The sequence below is a fragment of the Felis catus genome, chromosome B2 (genome assembly GCF_018350175.1).
Source record: "Felis catus isolate Fca126 chromosome B2, F.catus_Fca126_mat1.0, whole genome shotgun sequence".
NCBI lineage: Eukaryota > Metazoa > Chordata > Mammalia > Carnivora > Felidae > Felis > Felis catus.
The window spans coordinates 11,647,098-11,672,707 of NC_058372.1; the positions used below are offsets into that span (position 1 = coordinate 11,647,098).

The 25,610-nt window shown below is 43.2% G+C and overlaps 1 protein-coding gene across 6 annotated transcripts in view; it reads right to left on the reverse strand.

Annotated features, from left to right (window-relative positions):
* Positions 1-5,682: 5,682 nt before the first annotated feature.
* Positions 5,683-25,610, reverse strand: part of CAP2 (cyclase associated actin cytoskeleton regulatory protein 2) — a 152,991-nt gene continuing 133,063 nt past the window's right edge. For all 6 annotated transcript variants that reach the window (XM_045057077.1, XM_019830199.3, XM_011282140.4 and 3 more), the window contains 6 exons: positions 20,609-20,798; positions 19,475-19,650; positions 18,225-18,348; positions 18,045-18,127; positions 11,422-11,562; positions 5,683-7,141 (listed from right to left, as the gene is read on the reverse strand). In XM_045057077.1, the coding sequence (XP_044913012.1) occupies positions 7,058-7,141; positions 11,422-11,562; positions 18,045-18,127; positions 18,225-18,348; positions 19,475-19,650; positions 20,609-20,798 (798 nt within the window). In that variant the 3' untranslated portion in view covers positions 5,683-7,057. The remainder of the gene's footprint in view (positions 7,142-11,421; positions 11,563-18,044; positions 18,128-18,224; positions 18,349-19,474; positions 19,651-20,608; positions 20,799-25,610) is intronic.

Consider the following 25,610-nt stretch of genomic DNA (forward strand, 5'->3'; position numbering starts at 1 on the left):
TTACTCTCTTGAAGAGTTAATGAAATATGAGCTTTTTTTCCCTCAGAAGATAAGCCCTGTTGGAAATATGCCTATCTGGTGAGATGTTGTAGAGACTTATTTCTGAAAACTAGAGAGTATGGAATTGATTTAATTTGATGTAATAGTTGGATAGCCATTCAGTAGGAGCATCTTACACAATGTAGACCATATTGCTGGTGTAGTTATTTTAGATGCTAACAAACGAGAGAACATTTTGATAACTCCTTAGAGAACTGGATTTTGGTTGTTAATCATGGGACATCACTCTCTGAATTCCACATCCAGTGAATGGGCTTACATTAAAATATTCCTTCTTTATTCAGATACTCGTATATCAGCAGTGTTTGAGTACATATATATATAGGGAAGTTTTGACCACTTATTTAGTGAATGTGGACAGGTGATTTGGATGACTTAGGTTTTCAAATACAATTTTCAAAAAATTTACTTATTTATTTTGAGAGAGAGAGAGAAAGAGAGAGAGAGAACAAGCAGGGGAGGAGCAGAGAGAGAGATTCCTATGCAGACTCCATGCTGTCAGCACAGAGCCCTATGCAGGGCTGGAACTCATGAACTGTGAGATCATGACCTGAGCCGAGATCATGACCTCAGCCGAAATCAAGAGCCAGACGCTTAAGTGACTGGGCCACCCAGGCACCCCTCAAATACTATTTTTTTCCCAGTAGGCATATCCAATTAATTTTGTTTTGCTTCAATTAGATAAATAGCAAAATTTCTGTTTTGATTTACCATTGCCGTCAGAGCTGACAAAGTAAGGTCTGTAAGAGTGGAGGAAAATTCGTGGTTATTCGTCCAACTTTTCTCTATCCCAGGATATGGAGAGTACATAGGACATACAACTCCTATAAATACCATATTGCCATATATTTCTATCTTTTTCCTGAAAATACATATCATATATGCCTCTTTAAAATATTTCTCTAGATCTCTGCACATCTTGCAGTAATGTTACAAGGCTGTGTCTCTAAATGTCCATAGAGGATCATAGATTTTAGCATGCTTGATCACAGATGGCAGTCAGTCACCTGGAACCAGCAGTCTGCACCTGCCTAACTCGGGTATTTTCTTCTGAAGAAGAATGCCCGAAACAGGGGGGTGTCATAATATCGGCTGCATGCAGGGCAGGCTGCTGGGGGACATGTGTCATTAGCTCACCCCTGCTAGGACATGTGTACCATTCATTATGTGTAAACATAATGTCCCCCACAGGACCACGAGCAGGAAGAAAAATAAGTCTTCCCCAACACATCTCACTTTCCCAAACAAATCTACAAAACTGTTATGTTCATGGGAAGAAGGTCCATTAGAAGTCTATTGATTTACAAGTTGAAGAAATGAGGCCATGCAGTTATTATTAAAAATAACAACCCTCCCCTTTTTTTTTAAATGCACACCTTCTGATTAGTTTCCAAGATGGATTATTGATGTCATGGGAAATTTGTAACTGAATGTGACTAAGGCACACCTTTGTGATATTGGTGAATGGGATTTAAAAATACACATTATGGTTTAGTAAGTGTGGTCAACGATGCATTTCTTTTACCTGGCTCTTCATGGCAGTATGGGATACCATTTTTTGACTGTGACGGTCTTAATAAAAAGCAAGGCATTGCAATAAAGGGCACTTAGAACTCAAATATTCAAAATTGTACCTTTGGGCACAAAGCATCTTTCGATATAAAGTGTTAGGTTGTACTAGAGGGAAACGTGAAAAAACTTCTCTCCTGATAGGCAAATGTTACCCTTTGTTAGTTGCATGTTCTGTGCAAAGTCACAAAACAAACTGTAGAAGAATGAAAACCGTTTGGAGAAATCTGGATGGATCATCATTGGTTAACTAGAGCTGGCTTACTTTTCGCTTGTAGCACAGATACAAGCTTATATCAACTTGTCTGCCAAAGCCATTAAAACCCCTTAAATTGTATCTGTATCTGAAGTACAGAAAGTGCCAATGGTTTAAAATAATTGTTTTGAAATGAGTATGTTTAATGAAAGTCATTTTTGGAACATGAAACTTAGGAAATGCTTCCTAAAGATTTCGTGTCGCAGGCATTGGAAAAGACCCATAACCAACTGCACGCTCTTCATTTCCAATTAAATGTCACAAAGATATCCGGAATTAAGCACATTTAAGACTAAACCATGGTTCCTTCCAGATCTGGTTCTCTTTGGGTGTTTCCTATCGCAGGAAATGTCCGGTTGTAGATCTGTCAATGACCATTGACTGCAGCTAGAAAGGCAGACGAGGAAGATACGGATATGTGTAGCAAACGTGTATTAATTTTTGGCACGGGGAATGTCCTTGGGACAGGCGGGTAGAAATAGTCTATGGGCACTTGGAGTTAAGACACTGGGGACGCTGGAACTGGGCTGGGGATGTGGATTTGGCAGTCATCTACACAGAAGTGATAGATGAAGTTAAGCGAGACAAATGGGCATCTGAGAGGGAGAAAAAGAAGGGAGAGGAACCAGAGATGTTTACTGGGCATCACAAAATCAAATAGAGTTTAACAGGGAAACGGTAGCGTCCACAATTTCAGTGGATGAGGAGTGGGATAAAACCACTGGATTTAATGTCCTTGGAGAGTTTTCAGAAACGTGGTGAGACTCAAAGTCAAGTTATAGTAATTATCAAACAGTTATAAAACAGTGTTGCTTGCTTTATGCAAGTTGCTAATGTCACTGGACCTCAGTTTTTTCTTCTTTAAAATGAAGGGACTCTTTAGATAAACTCATCTAGACTCTAAGAAGTTGAAGTAGACATTTTCTTTTTTTTTTTTAATTTTTTTTTCAACGTTTATTTTGGGGACAGAGAGAGACAGAGCATGAATGGGGGAGGGGCAGAGAGAGAGGGAGACACAGAATCGGAAACAGGCTCCAGGCTCTGAGCCATCAGCCCAGAGCCTGAGGCGGGGCTGGAACTCACGGAGCGCGAGATCGTGACCTGGCTGAAGTCGGAAGCTCGACCGACTGCGCCACCCAGGCGCCCCTGAAGTAGACATTTTCAACTGAATGAATGAGTGAATGAATAAAACTGTATGTATTTCCTACCAGTTCTAGAAAGAATTTCCATAAATAAGGAGAAGTGGTTTGTACGGACCTCTCACTTTAAGACGTCTTGTGAAAATAAGACTACGAGTAATAGATTATCTGATGGAAACTATATTATCAAGAAAAGAATTTTCAAAACAATAGACTCTGGATTCTTTAATCATTTGATCCTACAAAAGGATAGTTGGTAACATCACAAAGCAAAGAGATACAGGAGACCCTTGCACTTGATTTACTGACATTTATTTTTGCTCTGATTTTTTTGGTGAATGTACATGACATTCAGTTGTGCTACTCTGGATTTCTTACCCCTTTGCCAATATTTATTAGGTCCTCATATCACTGGTAACACTGCAATTCCATAATGTGCAAGAAAACAAGCATATTGCAAAAGCAGCATTGTCTTGGTAATTATTTTCCTATATATGCCGAAGTTTTATTTTTTTTTTCTTTCCTTTTTCAATAAATTCAACCTACTCATAAAACCAGTAGGTAACTTAGGGCCCCAGGGCTGGTAAAATAATTGAACCTCAAGTCCAAATTCTCAGTATCTGTAATGAAGCATTTTGAAAGCCTGATACAAGCCCAAGGCCAGCCAACAGAGTCTAAGAATTTTAAGTGAACTTTTTCAATATAAAATTAGGACTACTTTTTTGTTATTATGACATTTAATTAAAAAAATTATTTATTTAAATTCAAGTTAGTTAACAGTGTAGTATTGGTTTCAGGAACAGAATTTAGTGATTCATCACTTACATATAACACCCAGTGCTCATCCCAGCAGGTGCCCTCTTAATGCCCACCCCCCATCTAGCCCATCCCCTAAGAAGCCTCCCCTCCAGCAACCCTCAGTTTGTTCTCTGTATTTAAGAGTCTCTTATGGTTTGCCTCCCTCTGTTTTTATTTTTCTTTCCCTTCCCTTTTATTCATCTTTGTTTTTTAAATTCCATATATTTGTCTTTTTCTGACTTATTTTGCTTAGCATAATACACTCTAGTTCCATCCACATCGTTGCAAATGGCAAGATTTCATTCTTTTAGATTGCCAAGTAATATTCCATTATATATATGAACCACATTTTTGTCCATTCATCAGTAGACAGACATTTGGGCTCTTTCCATACTTTGGCTATTGTCGATAGTGCTGCTATAAACATTGGGGTGCATGTGTCCCTTCGAAACAGCACACCTGTATCCCTTGGACAAATACCTAGTAGTGCAATTGCTGGGTCGTAGGGTAGTTCTATTTTTAGTTTTTTGAGGAACCTCCATACTGTTTTCCAGAGTGGCTGCACCAGCTTACGTTCCCACCAACACTGCAAAAGAGATCCTCTTTCTTCGCATCCTCGCCAACATCTGTTGTTGCCTGAGTTGTTAATGTTAGCCATTCTGACAGGTGTCAGGTGGTATCTCATTGTGTTTTTTTTTTTATATGAAATTTATTGACAAATTGGTTTCCATACAACACCCAGTGCTCATCCCAAAAGGTGCCCTCCTCAATACCCATCACCCACCCTCTCCTCCCTCTCACCCCCCATCAACCCTCAGTTTGTTCTCAGTTTTTAACAGTCTCTTATGCTTTGGCTCTCTCCCACTCTAACCTCTTTTTTTTTTTTCTTCCTCTCCCCCATGGGTTCCTGTTAAGTTTCTCAGGATCCACATAAGAGTGAAACCATATGGTATCTGTCTTTCTCTGTATGGCTTATTTCACTTAGCATCACACTCTCCAGTTCCATCCACGTTGCTACAAAAGGTCATATTTCATTTTTTCTCATTGTCACGTAGTATTCCATTGTGTATATAAACCACAATTTCTTTATCCATTCATCAGTTGATGGACATTTAGGCTCTTTCCATAATTTGGCTATTGTTGAGAGTGCTGCTATGAACATTGGGGTACAAGTGGCCCTATGCATCAGTACTCCTGTATCCCTTGGATAAATTCCTAGCAGTGCTATTGCTGGGTCATAGGGTAGGTCTATTTTTAATTTTCTGAGGAACCTCCACACTGCTTTCCAGAGCGGCTGCACCAATTTGCATTCCCACCAACAGTGCAAGAGGGTTCCCGTTTCTCATTGTGGTTTTTGATTTGTATTTCTCTGATGATGAGTGATGTAAATTATTACTATTTAATGGATATGCAGCATGTCCTTTTTAGAGTCTTTTCTTCCCACTTAAAATTTTTCCTCCAGAAGTTTATTTACAAATTTATTGTAAGTTATTTTTCCTTATATTATACATTAAAATATATAGTATATGTATTATTGTATCCTACTAAAAAGTAAATTCATTTTCTGGGATATTTACATTAATGAAGGTCTATGAGGGGGATTTTCCTAGTGAAGAGGACTTGAACTATGGAGCTGGATTCTAGACTTTTCTGAATGACAGTCATTCCAACTGCAAATGGCTTTATCTGGTACGTTGAAGAAGCCATTCTTCAGGGAAGCTGATGGCATGTTGGATACATTCCCCAATTCAACCAGAAGGGCTCAGCCGTCTTTCCTGAATCTGACATATCTGACAAACGAGCAAGGGGGCAAATCAAAGTGGAAAACAACAATTTTAACACCCAGAATTCATCACAGGATTTAAACAATTAGAATTTTACTTTATTTTAGAATAAGTTTACAGTTGAAAAAAAAGATATTTACTAAAGCCACGTAATTCATATGAACAAAACTTTTATAGCAAAACCTTGGTACATGAGCATTAGTAATTTGAATACTATATGGGTATAGAAGATATTTAAAAAACGGAAACGACGTATCCCAAAGGCTGTAGGAGGCACAATATATATATGCTTGTATTGGGTCTGCAAGCATTATACTAGAATTCACTACACTGATCCAACAAGTTGTGGATTGTTCAGCGCTGTGTACTGGAAGAATACAAAGGAATATGCTAGTTTCTCTTGTACTGGAAAAGCATGTTCTATCAATACTACAAAATAGGAGCAGCAAGTCAAGCCAACAAACAATTTCTTAGGTTTTGGAAGAAGTGTTACATCTATGGCTTTTTAACTCTCATCGTTTTGAGACTGGTTAGAAGTCTGGAAAGCGAAAAAGGAAGTCTATAACAAAACATTAACGACATACTTTACAAGGCATCTGATTATTCATTCAACAGGTTTAACACTGGGAAACAAAAAAATTTATGAGCTTGATCTTTGAGCAAAATTGTGAGGTAATCTGTCTGCCTCCTCCCACCAATCGTTTGGCATAAAAAAAAAAACTTTCTGCAGAAAAGTAAAAGTTTCCCATTTGACAATGGCAGAGGAATATTTTAAGAAAAATTAGAAATGACTTTTAGTTTTAAGTTTTAGTAACTGTAAAGAATACAAGTCTTTTAAGGACCAAGAAACTGGATAATGGTCTTTAGGATGGAATTTTCTTACGTTTTGTAAAAAAAAAAAAGTGCCTTGAAATATGTATCATGCTGACAATGTATCCACGCTGACAAAGGTGAACATTTGGTAAAAACGAGGGAAAAAAGGTCAAAACTTTTCAGAGCATATTACTACTGCATCACACTGAAACTGTCTCAAGGGTAAAAATGTACATCTTAGATTCTCAAAGGTTTTATTTTCCAACTAGCAATTAAACTGAAGTGTCAAATTGAATCATGCAGTATTTTTACCTATCAGCTACTGTGTTCATGATATTAGGGGGACAGAATTCTCCCCTCCCCCTTAAAATGTGTAATGCTCACTAGTCATCATGTGGAACTCAAATTACACACAAAGGCAAATCATGAAGAAACGTTAAATACTTCAAAATGCCCACGAAGGCATGCCAGAAATGATGCTGTTTCTAGAACACAGAACTGCTGGAAGCCCAAACTAAAGCAGTAGGTGTTCCTGCGACTTCTAGGTCTTCAATGCTGCTTGTTTTTTTGTTTTTTTTGTTTTGCTTTTGTTTCTTTTTTTGATGGGTTCAGGTCAGGGGGCTCAGTCTCTCTGGAGGTTAGCCCATAATTTCTGCAGGTTCCGTGACCAACTTGGATCCATCCCAGGCTGTCTTGAACTGTTCTGGAACAGGAAATTCTCTCTGGAAGAATGAAGAACAAAGTTACTTGAACCCGGGCTTTCTTCTGCAAACAGATGGGAGCCTGAATAGTGTCACATGATGGACAAAGACATTTTAGGGGACCCAAGCGTGTGTTGTGGAGAGGTCCTGTGTGTCATGTGGAGACCCGGATAGTTATGTGTCAGTTCTGTGACTGTGCGGGTATCGTGATTAAAGCTGGATCCTCCTGGGGTGCCTGGGGGGCTCAGTTAGTTAAGAGTCTGACTTTGGCTCAGGTCATGATCTCACAGTTCGTGAGTTCGAGCCCTGCATCGGGCTCTGTGCTGACAGTGCAGAGCCTACTTCGGATCCTCTGTCCCCCTCTCTCTCTCTCTGCCCCTCCCCTGCTCATGCTCGCGCTCTCTCTCTCAAAATAAATAAATTTGAAAAAAAAGGGTGTGTGTGGGGGAAACCTAGAACCCCCTAAGAATGAGGCATTCTTCTAAGTACTAGATATACAAGGACTCAGTCAATTGATAGCTCTGTGAGTGAGGTGTTACTGAGACGCCATCCATGGGAAACAGGTCTGGGAGGTCAAGCAACTGGCTTAAGATGCTATTGCTGTGAGCAGAGCGGCCAGCGGTGGACAGCCTCTCCACCAAACTCGAACCTGCACAGGATCAGCTGGGGGTCCTGTTCAAACCCAGGTTCTGGGGCCCCTGAGGGGCTCAGTCAGTTAAGCGTCGGGCTTGGTTTCAGCTAAGGTCATGATATCACAGTTCGTGAATTTGAGCCCTGTGTTGGGCTCCTGTTGGCAGCTCGGAGCCTGCTTGGGATTCTCTCTCTATTCCTCTGTCTCCACCCCTCCCCCGCTCTCCCTCCCTCTCTCTCTGCCCCTCCCCACCCCCTCTCGCAAATAAACTTAAAAATGCAGATTCTGATTCAGGAGATCTGGGTAAGAGAATGGTCATCTGTATTTCCAGCAAGTTCCGAGGGGACACTGAGGCTGCTGATGTCCAGTCACGCTGAGTAGAAAGGTTTTATCCTGGTGTTATTGGTGTACCCTTTGATGAAATAGGAAAATGTGCTTCGGGTTATAAATTTCTTACTCTGCATCCTGTCACCATCTCTTCCCACTGGGAAATATACGCCCCAGAGAGAGAGAGAGAGAGAGAGAGAGAGAGATGTGTGGGGGATGGAGGGGGGATGCAGGAGAGCCAAAACAAAACAAATGTAGTTTGGAATCTCTCTTTTCCCCAGAAAGTGATTCTGCGGTCATTTCAGGAGAGGATCCAGGGCACCTGGGTGGCTCAGTCTTTCCCGTGTCCCACTTCACTTCAGCCCAGGTCATGATCTCCCGGTTCGTGACTTTGAGCCCCGCGTCGGGCTCTGTGCTGACAGCTCGGAGCCTGGAGCCTGCTTCGGATGCTGTGTCTCCCTCTCTCTCTCTCTGACCCTCCCCTGCTCGCTCTCACTCTCTCAACAACAAATAAACGTTCAAAAAAAGAAGATGATCGAAAAGGAAGGTGAGAAGCAGTACTCTTGATGCTGGCTTCCATGGCCTCCCTGGACTTCCTGAACACACAGCACGGCTGAAACCCCAAGTATCGGACAAGCTGGTGTCTGCATTCACCCATCAAGGAGATGCAATGTTTCGGTGGAATATACACGCAAGTCCGTATCTTTTCAGCTGTGGGATGCAACTGCTTCTTTTGGAACAAGCTATATTTATTTTAAAGGGAAAGCCCTTTTTAAAAATACTTCTTCTTTATTTTATTTTTGGGGGGCGGGGAGAGAGAGAGCACAAGTGGGGGAGGGTCAGAGATCAAGGGAGACAGAGGATCCGAAGTGGGCTCCACACTGACGGCACAGAGCCCAACGCGGGGCTTGAACTCACAAACAAAAATTAAAATTTTTTAATTTTAGGGAAGGCCCTTTCTCTAAGGAGCGATGAATTCTCCCTGAGTGAAATCTGTAGTGGAAAGCTTTAAGATGAAGCAAAGAAGCCGAAGTCTTCATAACCTAGTGTGTGTGTGTGTGTGTGTGTGTGTGTGTGTGTGTGTGTGTGTGGTCAGTATCCCATCTGGGTCTCTTCCCGATGAGTAGACAAGGAGGCTTGGTGGTTGCTCTCAAGAACAGGTCAGGTGGGGAGTACCCCGGAGTGGAGGTGCTTCTTTGCTAGTAACCATGATTCAGCTGCTTCACATCTTTTTTGGGAGTGAAGTGACAGTAATGTGATGACATTCTTCTCTGGGCGACTGATTTCCTTCAGGATGAGTCATCCCCACCATCCACCCCCAGACTGCTATGCCCACGGCTGGACCCGTGTATTGCTTCCTTCCACCTCCAACTAGAAAATGTAAGAAGAGAAGCTGGATGGGGCGCCCGGGTGGCTCAGTCGGTTAAGCGTCTGACTTCGGCTCAGGTCACGATCTCGCGGTCCGTGGGTTCGAGCCCCGCATCGGGCTCTGTGCTGACAGCTCACAGCCTGGAGCCTGTTTCGGATTCTGTGTCTCCCTCTTTCTCTGACCCTCCCCTGTTCATGCTCTCTCTGTCTCAAAAATAAATAAATGTTAAAAAAAATTAAAAAAAAAAAAAGAAGAGGAGCTGGAATGAGGGCATAAGATAATCTACCTATAAAGGGAAGACTCCTTTTTCAGCCTGGAAGCTCAGGTTTTGACCCCTACTCATGCTTTAGGTCAGTGGATCTCAAGCTTGGCTCCATGTTGGAATCACCAGAGAAGCTTTAACAAATGCAGATCCGGGGACCACGCCCAGGAATGCTAGCTCAATCACTCCGGCAAGGTGGTCCAGACCCACTGTTTTTCTTAGAAGATCCAGTTCCCGTGCAGACTGAGCCTTCTGCCTACACAGCTTCAAAGGCCAGGGACCGCCCTAAGTTTCAGCTCTCTTATCCGAAGCTGCTTTGTATTAGTTTTAGCTCCTCAGCAGTGTGGAGATGGAGAACGTGAGAAGACTCTTCCCCAGCTCAGGGTTATACCGGCCAAATACTGAGCTGGGAGGCATGGCCCAGTGCTGGCGGACTTCTGTTTTTCAGCCTGACAGGATGGATTCTAGGCTGTGCTACTTAGCATGAAGCTGGGTAGTACTCAAGACAGGTGGACAAAGAGAACGTGGGAGCATGGATGTCGTCTGCCTAAGGAGATCAACCTGAGTACTGACTGTAGACAGTCGGTTGGTGTCTGAACCACAGGCTGATGCGGTGCCTTCGAAGTTCCTTTTTCTCCCATCCTTCCCTGCTTCCCTGTCCCTTCTCCCCCCCTCCCCCTTCCTGCACAGTTAGAATCAGAGGGAATCGCCTCTGGGTTGATCTGTACTCTTCCAAGAAGCAACAACTAGAAGGAAGCAATAACTTGCTTCCAAGTTGCATCAACCGGCAAGCTCACCACACTGAATGATGCAGCAAAAAGTATTCATTTAGACTTCCTTTTCGATGTGTGAGAGCATCTGTGTGCTTCTTTTAGGGGTTGCTTTGTTGGGGAGAGGAGGCATAGAGAAGAAATAGTTGCAGAATCAATTAGGCTGTGTTTCTCAGAGGGGCTGGATGGGCTGATGGCATCAGAATCACCCGGGACGCCTGTTAAAGTGCAGATCCCCAGACCCCGCCCAAAGCCCCCTGAATCCAACCTGCAGGTGCAGACTTTGGGAGCTGACATTTTCGTCAAGCTTCTCAGCTGATCCTTACACTGAGTTTGAGAACCCCTGTTGTAAGTATACCTACAGGAGAAATAGGTCTACTTATTGTCGACCTCCCTCCCATTTTTTCCCCAAGGCATTTCTCCTTCCTTTCTGTTTGCCTCCACCCCAGCAAAGGAAAACAGTCAGTCCTCAGTACCATGAACTCAGATGTATGGGGTACCATTTGAGAAAAGCTAGCCCGTTAAGGTAATTATCAGTGAACTTCCTAGAGAATCACAAATCCAGGAATGAGCCCAGTCAGGAAACTAACAGAGGAGAAGAACTGTGGAAGGCAACTCTCCGAATTCCTCTTCTGCCTGTGAATTATTCTACAGATGAAGTTCACAGGTTGGGAGCTGACTAATCAATCTCTAAGAATGTTAATAAGGATGGGGCGCCTGGGTGGCTCAGTCAGTTAAGCATCCAACTCTTGATTTCAGCGCAGGTCACGATCTCACCACAGTTTGTGAGTTCAAGCCTCGCATCAGGCTCTGTGCTGATGGTACAGAGCCTGCTTGACATTCTCTCTCAAAATAAATAAACATTAAAAAAATGAAGAAAAAAAGAATGCTAATAAAAAATGCTCAAGAAAAATTCTTTACCGGCTTTTAAAAGGTACTTACATAATCACCATCCTGAGGAATCAGGACATTCATTTCAGATGATTTGGCACTCACGATCTCACAGTCCAGTGCATCTTCACTGAGGTAGATGTGGCAACCTTCCGTCTTATTAATGGAAATCGTTGGCACTTTCCCCATGACCTGAAATAAACAAGAGAACAATCCTGGGACCAACGTAGAGAAATAAAAATTAGAATGTCCTCGAATAAGCATGGTGCATGGGCTTCCCGGAGCTTTAGGAAGAGCTGGGTCAGGGCTAGTGAGGCTGCTTAACGGCACTGTGTCCAGGCTGAACTGGTGGGTGTCATTTGGGGACAGAATGAAAGGACCACACAAAGGGATTCTCAAGCCGCAGGGTCTCTTTCCTGAGACAAAATGAAGGGATTAATGTGAAAACAGCAGCTAAGTGTTCAGAAAAAGTCTCACCCCCCTCGAGTGGATTTGCAACATATATTTGATTTCATGATAAAAGCAACAAGGAGCATTTGCTTTTATTTGCTTACAATTTTCATTCTGACAAATCTATCAATCTTAGGTTAAAACAAATACTAATATTGCCACTTAAGAGTAAATACACTATTCTGTAATCGAGTAGGTTTTTCTTGAACCTAAATAAGAATAAATAAGAAACACTACAATTCTTTTCCCATAAGTCTTTTGCCGGATAAAAATCTCACTGGCTGAATGTGAAGCCTGAATAAGACATTGAGCGTCTAGGTTATTTTGAAATGTATTAATTCCAGGAGCCAAAACCGGGGACTTGGTTGAGGCCACTCACTGGGTAGATAAACAGGATCATACCCACAAGGCGGGGGGGGGGGGGTTCTTTGTATTGTTTGCAAATATCTAAGTGCTATAAAAATATTGCTCAGTTTCAAATTTCTTGTTTTAACAGTTTTGAGACATCCCCCTCACCAATCTCTATAGGGGCAGCCTGTTCCCCAATGACCATATTACAACTCTATAATTTTCCTTCTTGTAATGGTAATTGGAAGTGATAAAGACATCTGCTGTTTCACCCTGAAGAAAAGGCTGGATTGCAAACCCAAGGAGCAGCTCCTGTCGATGGTGCAGGTGATGTAAAGAATTCCTCAGGGGGAGTCTAGCCAGGTCACCACACTTCTCTGTTTTCTCCCTCTCTCCATAGAAACTGGACACCGAGTTAGCAATGAGCCCCAGTGCCAAAAAAAAAAAAGAAAATGCAGAGGTAGTTCAAGGTCAGGTAAGCATGGGATTTGCCATAAATAAACTAAAACAGTAACAATACATAGATCAATATTTCAAAAATGTGTCAGCAGTAATGTTTTGGTGATTTCTCCATTTATCTTCTAGTGATGAAAAGCATTTACAGTTGCCTAGAACGATATGGAAGCCAGGCAAGTCAAGAGAAAAGATAAAGTGTCAGTGGGTCTTTGGTGATTTGTTTGTGAGGCAGAATGGGGACCCTTGAGGCAAGCACAGGACACTAATCCACTCTACTGATATTTACATATTGCTATATTGTATTACAAATGCATAAACACTCCATGTTTCCGGAAGTCTGAAAAAGCAACAGCAGACCTTAAACCATTGCCCCAATATGGTACGAATGCTCTTTTCCACAATGTTTTGGTCAACACTGCATGAGCATAGATTGTAGACATGCTCTTTGTGCCCTGGTGGTCTGGGAGCACTTTGGGAACAGAAATGGCTTCTTATCAAGGGAACTGGGTCCAAGAGTCGTTCCTCTGCTGAGTGACAAGTGACGTGTGACCTTGCCCAGGCCAATGCTCTAGCATTTAATCTGTTTCTGTATTAGTTTGGTTTTTCCATAAATGTATTTCTCTACAAAAATTTTTTTTTACGATTTTATTTGTAAGTAACCTCTACACCCAACATGGGGCTCAAACTCACAACCCCAAGATCAAGAGTCACACCTCCACAGACTGAGCCAGCTGGGTGCCCCTATTTCTCTATAAAAATTTAAAAAATTTCCATAGAATATCTGAGTCTCTTTTCTTTCTTAAAATTTGTGTGCATTTTTTGAGGGTAGTTTGCCAAAAACGGAATTCCTGGACCAAATCATATGAACTTAGGTGAATGCCCCTTTGTTCCCTTCAACCTTTTTTAAGTCACTGAGGTTAAATCCGCAAACACAAAATTCACCTGTTTCACGTGCACGATTTAACGGTATTTGGTAGGTTTACAGATGTGTGCAACCATCATTTCGCCTCAGTTCTAGAATATTTCCATCACTCCCCAAATATCTCTAGTGCCCAATTACAGTCAAACCCCGTCCTCACTCCCTGGCCAACCACTCATCTCCATTGTAACCAAGCCCCTTCAAAAGAATGTATTAGAGGCGCCTGGGTGGTTCAGTTGGTTGAGTGTCCGACTTCAGCTCAGGTCATGATTTCACAGTTTGTGGGTTCGAGTCTCACATCGGGCTCTGTGCTGACAGCTTGGAGCCTGGAGCCTGCTTCGGATTCTATGTCTCCCTCTCTCTCTGCACCTCCCCCGCTCCACTCATGCTCTTGTCTCTCAAAAATAAAGTGTTTAAAAAAATTAAAAAAATAAAAGAATGTATTAAATGTTTTACATAGTTAATGACATTCATTTGATTTTAACATCCAAAAGCTTGGAAAGGATTCAAGAAAATGTCTCTCTCTGGTCTCTGAACCCCGTTGCCAAGTTTCAGTCCCTCTTGGACAGATAACCACGGTTTATCCTTCCAGGTTATTTTTAGAATGATCTATTTTAAACATAGCAACAAAGAAAATATCACACGCAAATATACATGTCAAACAGCTTTGTCAGGGTTTAACATTTTGGTTTCTTTCTTTCTTTCCTTTTTTTTTTTTTTTAGGACTATAATCTTACAGTCGAGTCGAAGTCCCCTCTGTATTACCCACCACTGCATTCACTACCCCTCTCTCATTTTCGTCTCTTCCTTTTCCAGTTTTATATTTCCCAATGATTTTTCTTGTCATTGGCTGGGTTACAACCCTTAAAGCATTATGGAACAAAGGCAATGATAGAAGGAATTTTTTCTTTATTTCTGACTTTAATGGGGAATTCTGAAGATTCAAATGAAGTTTGATTTTCACTATAGGATTTTGATAGATGCCTTTAATTGGGTCACAGAAGGTAGTATATCTTCTATGACATTTTTTCTAGGATTATCAGATACAAATATATCTGTGTATATATATGCGTGTGTATATGGAAAAATGAAATCATGCTCTACATAATCGTACAAAAGTGTTCTTTCCTCTTAACAAGGTTATCATGGATATCTTTGTAGATCACTTTTAAAAATGGTTATGTGGTAGCCATTTTTATATAGAGTTCAGAAGTTAAAAACATTTTTTTTTAAATTTTTTTTTTCAACGTTTATTTATTTTTGGGACAGAGAGAGACAGAGCATGAACGGGGGAGGGGCAGAGAGAGAGGGAGACACAGAATCGGAAACAGGCTCCAGGCTCCGAGCCATCAGCCCAGAGCCTGACGCGGGGCTCGCGAGATCGTGACCTGGCTGAAGTCGGACGCTTAACCGACTGTGCCACCCAGGCGCCCCTAAAAACATTTTTTTAATGTTTATTTATTTTGAGAGAGAGAGAGAGAGGGCGAGCGAGCAGGGGAGGGGCAGAGGGAGAGGGAGAGAAAGAATCCAAAGCAGGCTCCACACTGTCAGCGCAGAGCCTGATAAGGGGCTCGAATGCACAAACCGTGAGACCGTGACCTGAGCTGAAATGAAGAGTCAGACACTTAACCAACGGAGCCACCCAGGTGCCCCAGAAATTTAAAATTTCTAAGTAGACATAGCTTTCTTGATAATTTCTTCTATTACTTCTCAATTTAGAATTATTTCTCCAGAAATTTATGAGTATTTAAAACTGTTTTCTTCCACTTTACTATAGCTTCATGTTTTGTATTTAATTCAATTGGTTTTAATTTTGAACGTGATGTATTTTCATTAAAAAACGCCAACTCCTTATATATCATCAGTGCTACCCAATCTCATTTCTGTAAGAATAAAAGGAAGCTTGAAATATACTCTCTAAAATTCAGAGGGGGTAGATTAGATTATTTCCAGAATACTTTTCACCTGGTTAAATATGTGCTCTCACCTCAGTCACAGAATATCATTTCTGTGACCTTGGGGAGGGGAGGGTTGCTTAAAAATAATGTGAAGTGAGAGAAAGCCTGGCTCTTTGTGTAGAAACTTCACTATCCAAAATAGTTCTTCAGAAACTGTGGACTTATTATTAGGTTTACATGAACCGTATTTATCCTTGAGTATAATAATATACCCTTGGACTTTTCCTTTGCTTTTTTTTTTTTTAACGTTTATTTTCTTTTGAGAGAGTGCACACGTGAGCGGGGGTGGGGAGAGGGCAGAGGGTGAGAGAGAGAGAGAGGGAGAATCCCAAGCAGGTTCCATGCTCAGCACAGAGCCCAATGCTGGGCTTGATCCCACGACCCTGGGATCATGACCTGAGCTGAAATCAAGAAGCAGACAGCTGACTGAGGTACCCAGGCACCACAGAACTGGACTTTTTCTGATGATGAGTGATTTCCTTAAAATTTTCATGCATAATGCTTTGGGAGAAATAGAACTATTAAATAAATGGATGGATGTGGTTTTCAGAAATGCTACATTAGAAGGTGGCATTATAGAATGTAAGCTTCACGAGGACAAGAATTTTTGTCTCGTTCGCTCACTGGTATTTGTTGTGCTGAGAACAGTACTTGGCACATCAGACACATTCAACAAACATTTGGCAAATGAATGAATGAAATGAGTGTGTTACATGTTAAGTGGCCTTGAGCACACAGCTCACATTAAAATTTTTAAAAATATTTATTTATTTTTAAGAGACACAGTGCAAGGGGGGGGGAAGGGCAGAGAGAGGAGGGGGGACAGAGGATCCGAAGCAGGCTCTGCACTGACAGCAGCGAGCCTGATGTGGGGCTTGAACTCACGAATACTGAGATCATGACCTGAGCCAAAGTCAGACACTCAACTGACTGAGCCACCCAGGGACCCCGATAACTCACATTGTTGAAACTAAAGTGTGAGCTGAGGATTCCGGTCAAGTTTCCCTGTGTACGTGGTGAAGATAACAATATAGTAAATGCCTGTGCGGAGTTATTTGGTTGCTTTCTCCTAAGTAGTTTTCTACCAGGAAATTAAATTTATGAAGAAATGGAACCAGAATGGTTAGGGAAGGAGATTTACACAGATGCACCACAGACAATATATGGAACTGAGTGAGAAAGAGATACATGTATCCACAGAGCCCATGTGGCAAGGATATTTAGAATTTGGGCTGCAGAGGACTTAGAATCCCTCAGCTAACCTTGGGTTTCAGGGCAGGGAACTCTGAGTCAGAGGTGAAGCCAACTGCCCAAATGCATATGGCAGGTGGGGACAGAACTGGGGCCTTGCCCAAGGCTCAGGGTTCAGGACTCTTTCCATTAAATGGACACACACAAAACCATGTCTTAAATAGTAGTGAGTGAAATGTAAAATGTCCATTCAAATGTACTTGAAGTAAAAGTGGCAGTGGTGGGGTGTCTGGGTGGCTCAGTTGGTTGAGTGTCTAACTTCAGCTGAGGTCATGATCTCATGGTCCATGAGTTCCAGCCCTGCTTTGGGCTCCACATTGACAGTATGGAGCCTGCTTAGGATTTTCTCTCTCCCTCTGTCTTTCATGCACTTGTGCTCTCTCGCTCTCACAATAGATAAATAAACTTAAAAAAAAAGTGATGGTGGTAAAAAGCTCAGTAAAATGAGAGAAATATCTATAAAACCAGAATCCAATTTTAACAAACATTATCAGGAAACATCAGGTCACAAGGGGTTAATTAAATGCATGAAACCTGTCACGGTAGAGCCTGTGATTCGGGAGTTGAGTGTTTGAGCCCCACGTTGAGTGTAGAGATTACATAAAAATGAAGTCTTAAAAAATGAAAAAATAATAAAAAATAACAACATGAAGAGAGTGTAATCGAAGGTGGAAGTTATCGCTGGCCAAAGGCAGGAAGCCCATTAACTCTTGGCATACTGTAAAATCCCACTGGGTTAAACCAAAATTTACTAAAGGAGTGCACATTTTCTCCTAGTTTGCAAATTCAATTCCAATCCTACTTCCCAGGTTGTTAGTCTGATAATCTCACCGACTCTTCACAAAAACTCTACTTCCTCCTTACTCAGAACCAACTGTCCCTGAGAAAAGAAAATTCTCTTCGGGATGGTGCTATCATCTAGGAGAATCTCTTAGAGTCTGTGTTCATTCATCAGTTGACTCATCCCAATCACTACCTCGCCAAACATTTATTGGACACTGACTATGTGCAGGTGCTGAGCCAGTGTCTGTGGCTGCAAAGATTAGTTATCTGCTCTTGAAATAGGCATGTGCAAGATAGGATGTGTTAGAGTCTAAGAGACTGAAAGGGGGGAAGTCACACTGTCTAAGAAGAAAGACAGGGCTTCAGAGAGGAGGTGATGACAGAGCTGTGTCTGGAGGAAAGGGAAGAAGAATTCTCTAGGTGGACATGGCCGGCCCCTTGGGGGGGCAGCTGGATCATCAGAGCAAAGTGGCAGTGGGTTCAGAGCGCACGCTTGACAGGCCACCTACCTGCATTTGAATATCCTTGGAATTGATCACTTCCACAATGCCTACCACGTTGTCAAACACAAGGCCAAACTTCTTACAGTTGTCTAGAGGAAGCAAACAGAAACACAGCTCTGTTAGGCACACGCATCATGTTTATGCAAAGCAACTGACCATCCTAAGTGACCCCGGGTGCTGCCCTACCGATTGTAATGGAATTTATTTTTCCTTTCATCTGTAGAGTGGACTTGTTGCAGCTGAAAATGTAAGCCACTTGTTTCAGTTCGGTCTCCGAAATCACAAGGTCATGCCTGTCCTCTTGATACTCCTAAAATGAAAACACATGCAAATACTGAATACAAGGACGTATGCAGGTAAATGGAATCCTCCGCATGTTGAAATTACTGTGGGGTTCAACATTAATTCTAGCTTTTCGATATGCCCTTCCTTTCAGAACCACTTTTTAATAGGCCAAACCATAGGTCGTACTCTGTTTTTGTAATGATGGGAATGAATGGAACCGCTGCTTGGAAGCGGGCGGCGGGGGGGGGGGGGGGGGTGGCCAGTGTCCATTTGCAAACCAATATCAGGCGCCCCAGAGGCTGCTGGGTGGTGGGCTGGAGCTTTTTGTTCAGTCTGTATGCTGAGTCTGGCCTTAATGCTGCAGTAAAATGTGCCGCGTCAAGGAGTTGGGCAACTAGGTTGGTGACGACCGTGGTGTTAAGTCCCTGTGTATCTGCAGCCCAAGACAACGTTTCTCGGGAATCTGGTCTTCCGGAAACCTTTGGGGAAGCTCCATGGATTGGCAGGGAGCACCAGGTCTCGTGCACATTCTCTGTGTCTCTGTCCTGTTCACACAACCAGGCAAGTGGTGGATGAAGCGGCAGATGACATCAGTGCCTCTGTCCATGGCCCTGAACACCCTACATCCAACCAGAACGGGGAACAGATTAAAAGCTTGTGGAAAGAGTTGTCAAATCCGTAGAGACAGAAAGTAGAAAGGCTGTTGCTGGGGGCTGAGCGGGGGAGTGGGGAGTTGTTGTCTAAGGGGTACAGGGTTCCAGTTTGACAAGACAGAAAGAGTTCTGTGGACGCGTGCTGATGGCTGCACAACGCGAATTCACTTGGCGTCCGTGAGTCAGCACGTACGCTTAAACGTTAGGTGCCACTGAAATGCTAAGATGGTAAATTTTATGTGTATTTTACCACAATGAAGAAAATGATTTTAAAAACGTGAAGAGAAGGATGCATGAGAAATAATGAAAAACCAAAAAGTAAAAGAAAAAAAAAAAAAGAAGTTGATGGAAGCATTCAGAAACACCCCGGTTTTTGCTCTAGCCAGAGGCTTGTGCCTTTGTCTTTTCGCTCAGAAACCCTGAAGACCTGGGTGAGCACTTGGTCCTGTCACTGGAGCATGCCAGGAATGAAGGTTAAGGTTAAAGGGCTTCACTCACGACTCTCCATTTCTTTCCTTCCAACTCGAACACGGGAGCATGTTTCTGAGGAGGATGAGACGGGGGGGCCCTGGAGCCTGGAGAGAGGCTTTTGGTAGGAGATGGAGTTTGTCCTCCTTGAGTCCGTAGGCTGGGATTCTTGTATGTCTTCTGGTCATCTGTGACGTGCCGGAGCCCTGGAAAGGGAACACATTGCCACGTTTCCTTGTATTTTATGCAAAGGGAACTGTCCCTAACTTCTTGGATGAATATAAACAGAACAAGAAATTTTGGTAATGCTATTCTCAAGGTTAATAATATGCACAGAGACCTTATAGATTTAGAGTTAATTAGAAGCACTGTAAACATATTTTAAATTTGAGGGAACTTCTTTAAGGAGGTAAGATAGATAAAAATTCTATAAAAAAGCAAAGCACCTGGCCAAAAAAAGATCACATGATTTACTTCTTTTCTCATGGCTAAGGCTTTCCCCAGGTGTAGCCTAGAAGGACAGGGCATTCCAGTAAGTATACGCCATAGAGTATGGAATAGACTTCAGGGTTATGAGTCCATTCTCTTACTTTGCTGATGAGGGGACAGCCCAGCCAGCTGGAGCCAGAGATAAATTTAGAGTTTGGGGCTCTTAGCTCCTAGCCCAGTGCACAGGGACAATTACACCGTAACTCCTATTACTGGTCTAAAACAAAAATACATTTGCATAAACCTTACTGTTCAGAATGCATGTACATCCTGATATATCTTAAAGGTATGATTAAAAACAACCGTTCACAGTGATGACAAATGTGCTTCAAAGACAGAATTATTTGGCAAGCCTGTCCACTGCTTGAGGACAGAGGTCATTTTATTTCACTCGGTCTTAATGCCCCGGTTGTAGATGGTGCCGAAGCATCGAGGCTGCTGTGAGTGGTGCTAACTTGGAACCCAGAGTCTCTGAGTTCTTCCTGATGGTCCATGTAACAGCCCACTGAGCCCGTCTCCCTTGAGATGAAGAACGCTGCAGGCTTCTGTTTCCCCACACAGCTCCCCATGTTTTGGGGATGGGGATGGAATGATGCATCCATCACCGTAGGCTCTGGGGGGAAGCTATGTGCCTTGGAGGCAGAGGGAGACAGAGTCAAGGTCCAGTTTTCTCACCTTTTGTAATTCCTTCCCCTTGGTTAAGTTGGGCAAATAGAGCTGAGCGTGAAGGGGAGGGCTCCTCTCTTCTGTCTTCATTCTCAAAAAGTGGAGGTGGCCCTGGAGGAGGGGGTGGGGGAGGGGGCGGAGGAAGGCCAGGCCCAGGGGACAGGACAGACGATGCTGATGCGGTTGATGCTACTGGCCCCTGAGGGAGAGAGAAGACGGAAAGCATTGTCTTCAGACTCACGCTCTCGCTGAGAGTTGGGATTTCGCCACTGTCACTCAGAACCTGCTACCAATGAAGAAGTGACGTTCAAGACTCACAACGGGCACCACAGGTCTGTCTGGAGCACTGGGACCTCCCGAGGGCGGGAGCGGGGGATGCACCTTGGGAACAGAGCATGACTGAGCTGGAGGGCCCTGTTGGCAGAAACTGCATGCTCTGGGTTCATGGTGCCAAACAGAGCCATATTCACAGGGTCACATCCAAAGCTCAGGACTTGAATGGAACCAGGCCTTGGCCAGCTGAGAATCATAAGCAGAATGTAGTTCAACCAATAAGAGGATTCACTCTTTTGGGCTGCTGGGAATCACAACCACCAATAAGAGAGAGAGTGGCAAAAATACTCAGTGGATATTAGGTGTTTCTGAACCTTTTTGAGCAGCTCAAGAGAAAGATACTGAAACTCTTTCTCTGGAACTCATTTTCCAAGTATGCATGCCTCACACTGACCCCCAAGTGGGGGCCGTGTATAACCTGGATGCCTGTCAAATCAGGGTCCAGGACCCATCTGATGGTTTCATGCATCTAATGTTGATTGTTAATGAACCAATTAAAAATTGAATCCTTTCTGAGCAAGATCTAGGCTTACTTATTTTCGCTGCTATGTGAAATTCAAGGTTTGTTTTCGGTTTGAAGTTCTAACAAATTCATATGACAGTAAAAGGTGCTAGACAATAGAAGAGTATGTTTGAATGTTTTGAGAAAATCACCCACTCTCCCCCATGTAAACACACATATATACAACAAACTTGGGTGATGCAATATTTTACTTTTAAACCTAAAGCGGAGGGGTGCCTGGGTGGCTCAGTCGGTTAAATGTCCGACTTTGGCTCGGGTCATGTTCTCATGGTTTGTGGGTTTGAGCCCCGTATCGGGTTCTGTGCTGACAGCTCAGAGCCTGGAGCCTATTTCAGAATCTGTGTCTCCTTCTCTCTCTGCCCTCCACCCCCTCCCCACCCAATCAAAAATAAATAAATGTTAAAAAAATAAACCTGAAGTAGAACTCTGTATCTAGGATAAGGCATTATAAGTGAATTCAATGAAAAAATAAAAAATTAAAAACGTTGAGAGTAATGGACATGTGGTTTAGGCTCATGTATTTCCAATGCCAAATATAAAATGTAAAACATCTAAGTGCTAAATATTAACAAAGACAGCATATTCTCATTTTCATAAGCAAGTCAGTATTCCCAAGTGTCAATATTGGGAAGTTTTAATTGGTAGTAGTTTTCAGTTGAAACAAAAAAAAAAAAACCCAACATGGTATTTTCAAAGTACTTATATAATCTCTATTAAGTGCAGAATTACTCTAAAGATAAAAGATTCTTCTCTTATTCAGAATGCATGTCTGAAAAACTGAGTGGGCTGGAGGTCTTGTCTCCTGAAGCTGTAATTTGTGATGGCTTTTTGTTTCTAAGGAAGACCAGCCTGACTCCATCAGAATGCTTGAGTCAAGTAAACCAGGACTGCACAATTCATGAGGCCGGCCAATTTTTCTTTCTTCGTATCTTAAATGTTTCCCATTATGTTGCTAGGGTGAAATTTGAGAATTTGCTCTGAATCATCAATAGCATGTAAGAGAAACTTTGCACATCAAGCAATATTTCAGTCCTTAGTTCCAGACCCTGAAAGCCCCACTACCCCCACCAACATTACTTTGACTCATAAGCACGTAATAGCTCATAGAGTGAGTGGAGGGCCAGACCCCTTCCTCACTTCTGAAACGCTGCAGCTTTGCAGTCCTATTTTGTGGAAAGGATAGAGGATACTGGCTTCTCTATCTCAGACTGGTTTTGATGGCGCCCCTGCTCTCAGAATTCAGAGCGTCTCTCTAAGAGCCATTAAAAGGACACTGAAACCAATAAGTTACAGATACAACTTTTTGGAACTTTGATACCTTCAGATGGCTGACTCAGGAACGCCAAACAAAGGATTTACTGCAACAACTGTTGAATATAAAAGCCAAAATATAAGAGAACTCAGGACCAGCTGAAACTCAACTTATCCTGAGCGCCTTCTGGCTCAGCCCCAGTGAGAGCACAAAACTAGGCTCCAGTTTCCAAGGGGACTTTACAATTAGCATTCAGGGGCTTTCCTGCAGACGCAAAAGCAAACTTGGTAGGCATTCCCTTGACAGGCCTCGGGGGCTACTTTGTAGCAGAACCCGGTCTTTACCTCTTTCTTCCTCCTTTTCCTCCGGCAGGATCTCACGGCACCTGGTACCGAGTACCAGTACAGAGTGTTCTGTATTCTCACATGTGCCTGGCCACGAGTGGCAGTCACATCCACTGAAATCGCAGCCCAGCACTAATCTTCAGGTGTCCCAGTAGAGACAGAAGGGAGATGGTCAGGGAAGGGAAAGGGAGCCAAGAGTTCTGGAAAGTCTAGTATTTCCAGGTGTCAATTACTTCTGTTCATGTAACAAGACATTTAATGCTCAGTATAGGACGGCCTCTATGCCTCTATTCCCAAACTTGTGTGAGCATTCAAATCATTCTGAAATCTGTTAGAAATTTAAAAACCCAGCCCGTGTCCCAGAAATGCTCTCTGGGGAGGTGGGAAGCATCTGTTTTTTTAATTTTTATTTTTTAACATTTATTTATCTTTCAGAGAGAGAGAGAGAGAGAGAGAGAGAGAGAGAGAGAGAGACTGCATGCGCGAGTGGGGGTGGGACAGAAAGGGAGGGAGAGAGAGAGAGAGAGAGAGAATCCCAAGCAGGTTCCATGCTATCAGCACAGAGCCTGTGGTGGAGCTAGAACCCTCAAACTGTGAGATCATGACCTTAGCTGAAATCAAGAGTCACTCACTTAACCAACGGAGCCACATCTGTATTTTTTGAAGCTTCCTGGGTGATTCCAGTGCTCAGCCAAGTTTGGGAAGAATCACTCCATGCTACGTGCGGAGATTAATCTTAGTCCTCACAATAATATCATTAGGACTGTCTTGAAATCCCTCCTTAACAGAAAACAAAGCAGGAAATCAGAAAGGCTGACCCAATATTAAATGGCTAGTAAATGGCAGAGACATAATTCAAGCAATCTGCTTGGTTCTAAAGCCTTCTTCAGGGAAATCTTTTATGTTATATTTAGAATATTTTTTTAAAAATAGTCACTAGTGAAATTAAAGGGCCAGAGGTATAGGCTACGTCAATACATATGTAGTGTTGTTCTTGGGCCTCTCGCTAGAATCTACATGACTCAAGTATGGAGAGGTGGTGTAATAGCTGGCTTAATTTTTATCTCCACTATTCCTTGCTCTGTTTCTCTAATGCCTCCGTGGCTGACTGAGCTCCTACAGCCAACTCTGGGACCAGGTCCCCTATATCCTATGGAGATTTAGGAAGTCTTGGGTGTTGACAGTGGCCCCTCAGCATCCAAACATCCTTGACACTGGTTTGTTGTGACTCTGAGCCTGTGCTTCTAGAAACTGGCCTCTTGCCTTATTCGCTTTTCTTGAGTACCTACTGGTTCCAGTAATAGGTGTTTGCACCCAAATCATGGCTCCTTGCCTTAGGGTTCAAGTTTTTCTGGGATGGGGACCTGACCCTCCCCCCACCGGGGACTGGAGATTTAAGGGCATCACCTCTTGGTGTGACTTCCTATTACAGATAACGCACTAGGTGGTCTAGACTGAATGAGACGTAGTGGATCAGATCAGGGCTACGGCCTCCGTGGCCTGTGGAGTGATCCACCACAACCTGCTGTCACTGCGATGTAGGCCCTGTGGGAAGCAGAGCGCAGAGAAGAAAGCAGCATGGGGAGGACACAATGCACGCTGTGAGCTGGGTCCCTGCAGGGAGACGGGAGGACGGCTCCCAGACGGGCAAGCCTGCCTGGAGGTGCCGGGAACAAGAGCTGGGAAGAGCCTGCGGACCAACCGTGCCTGCTCCAGGAACATGAGGGGTCCGGGGAGAGTCACAGGGGAGAGCTTTTAATTAGCCTGCAGACGGCATTCACTTCTTAGAACACAGGCTATGGGGTCCCACGTACACATGTGGATTAAAATAAAGACATGCAGGGGCGCCTGGGTGGCTCAGTCGGTTAAGTGTCCGACTTTGGCTCAGGTCGTGATCTCGCGGTTCACGAGTTCGAGCCCCAAGTCGGGCTCTGCGCTGACAGCTCAGAGCCTGGAGCCTGCTTCTGATTCTGTGTCTCCCTTACTCTGCCCCTCCCCCACTCATCCTCTGTCTCTCTCTCTCAAAAATAAACATTAAAAAAATAAAATAAAGGGGCGCCTGGGTGGCTTGGTCGGTTAAGCGTCCGACTTCGGCTCAGGTCATGATCTCACGGTCCGTGAGTTCGAGCCCCGTGTCGGGCTCTGTGCTGACAGCTCAGAGCCTGGAGCCTGTTTCAGATTCTGTGTCTCCCTCTCTCTCTGCCCCTCCCCTGTTCATGCTCTGTCTCTCTCTGTCTCGAAAATAAATAAACGTTAAAAAAAATAATAATAAAATAAAATAAAGACATTTAATAAAAGATGTTGTTTACTTGCAAACTATCTAAATATTTCTATTCCTTCTAAAAGAAACTTTTTCTTAATAAAAAATTCCGTTACAGTGTGCTTTACCCTAACAAGTGAAGAATCATACAGCTTAAAGCTGAAGACCTACAGGATTATGATATCACATGACTTGCACAAGGTCACACAGACCAGAAGGTGAAAGTGGGGAATGATGCTGAGCCAGCAGGAAGAAAGGCTGAGCCTCACTGGGCAGCAATGACCCCACTCCCCACCCCA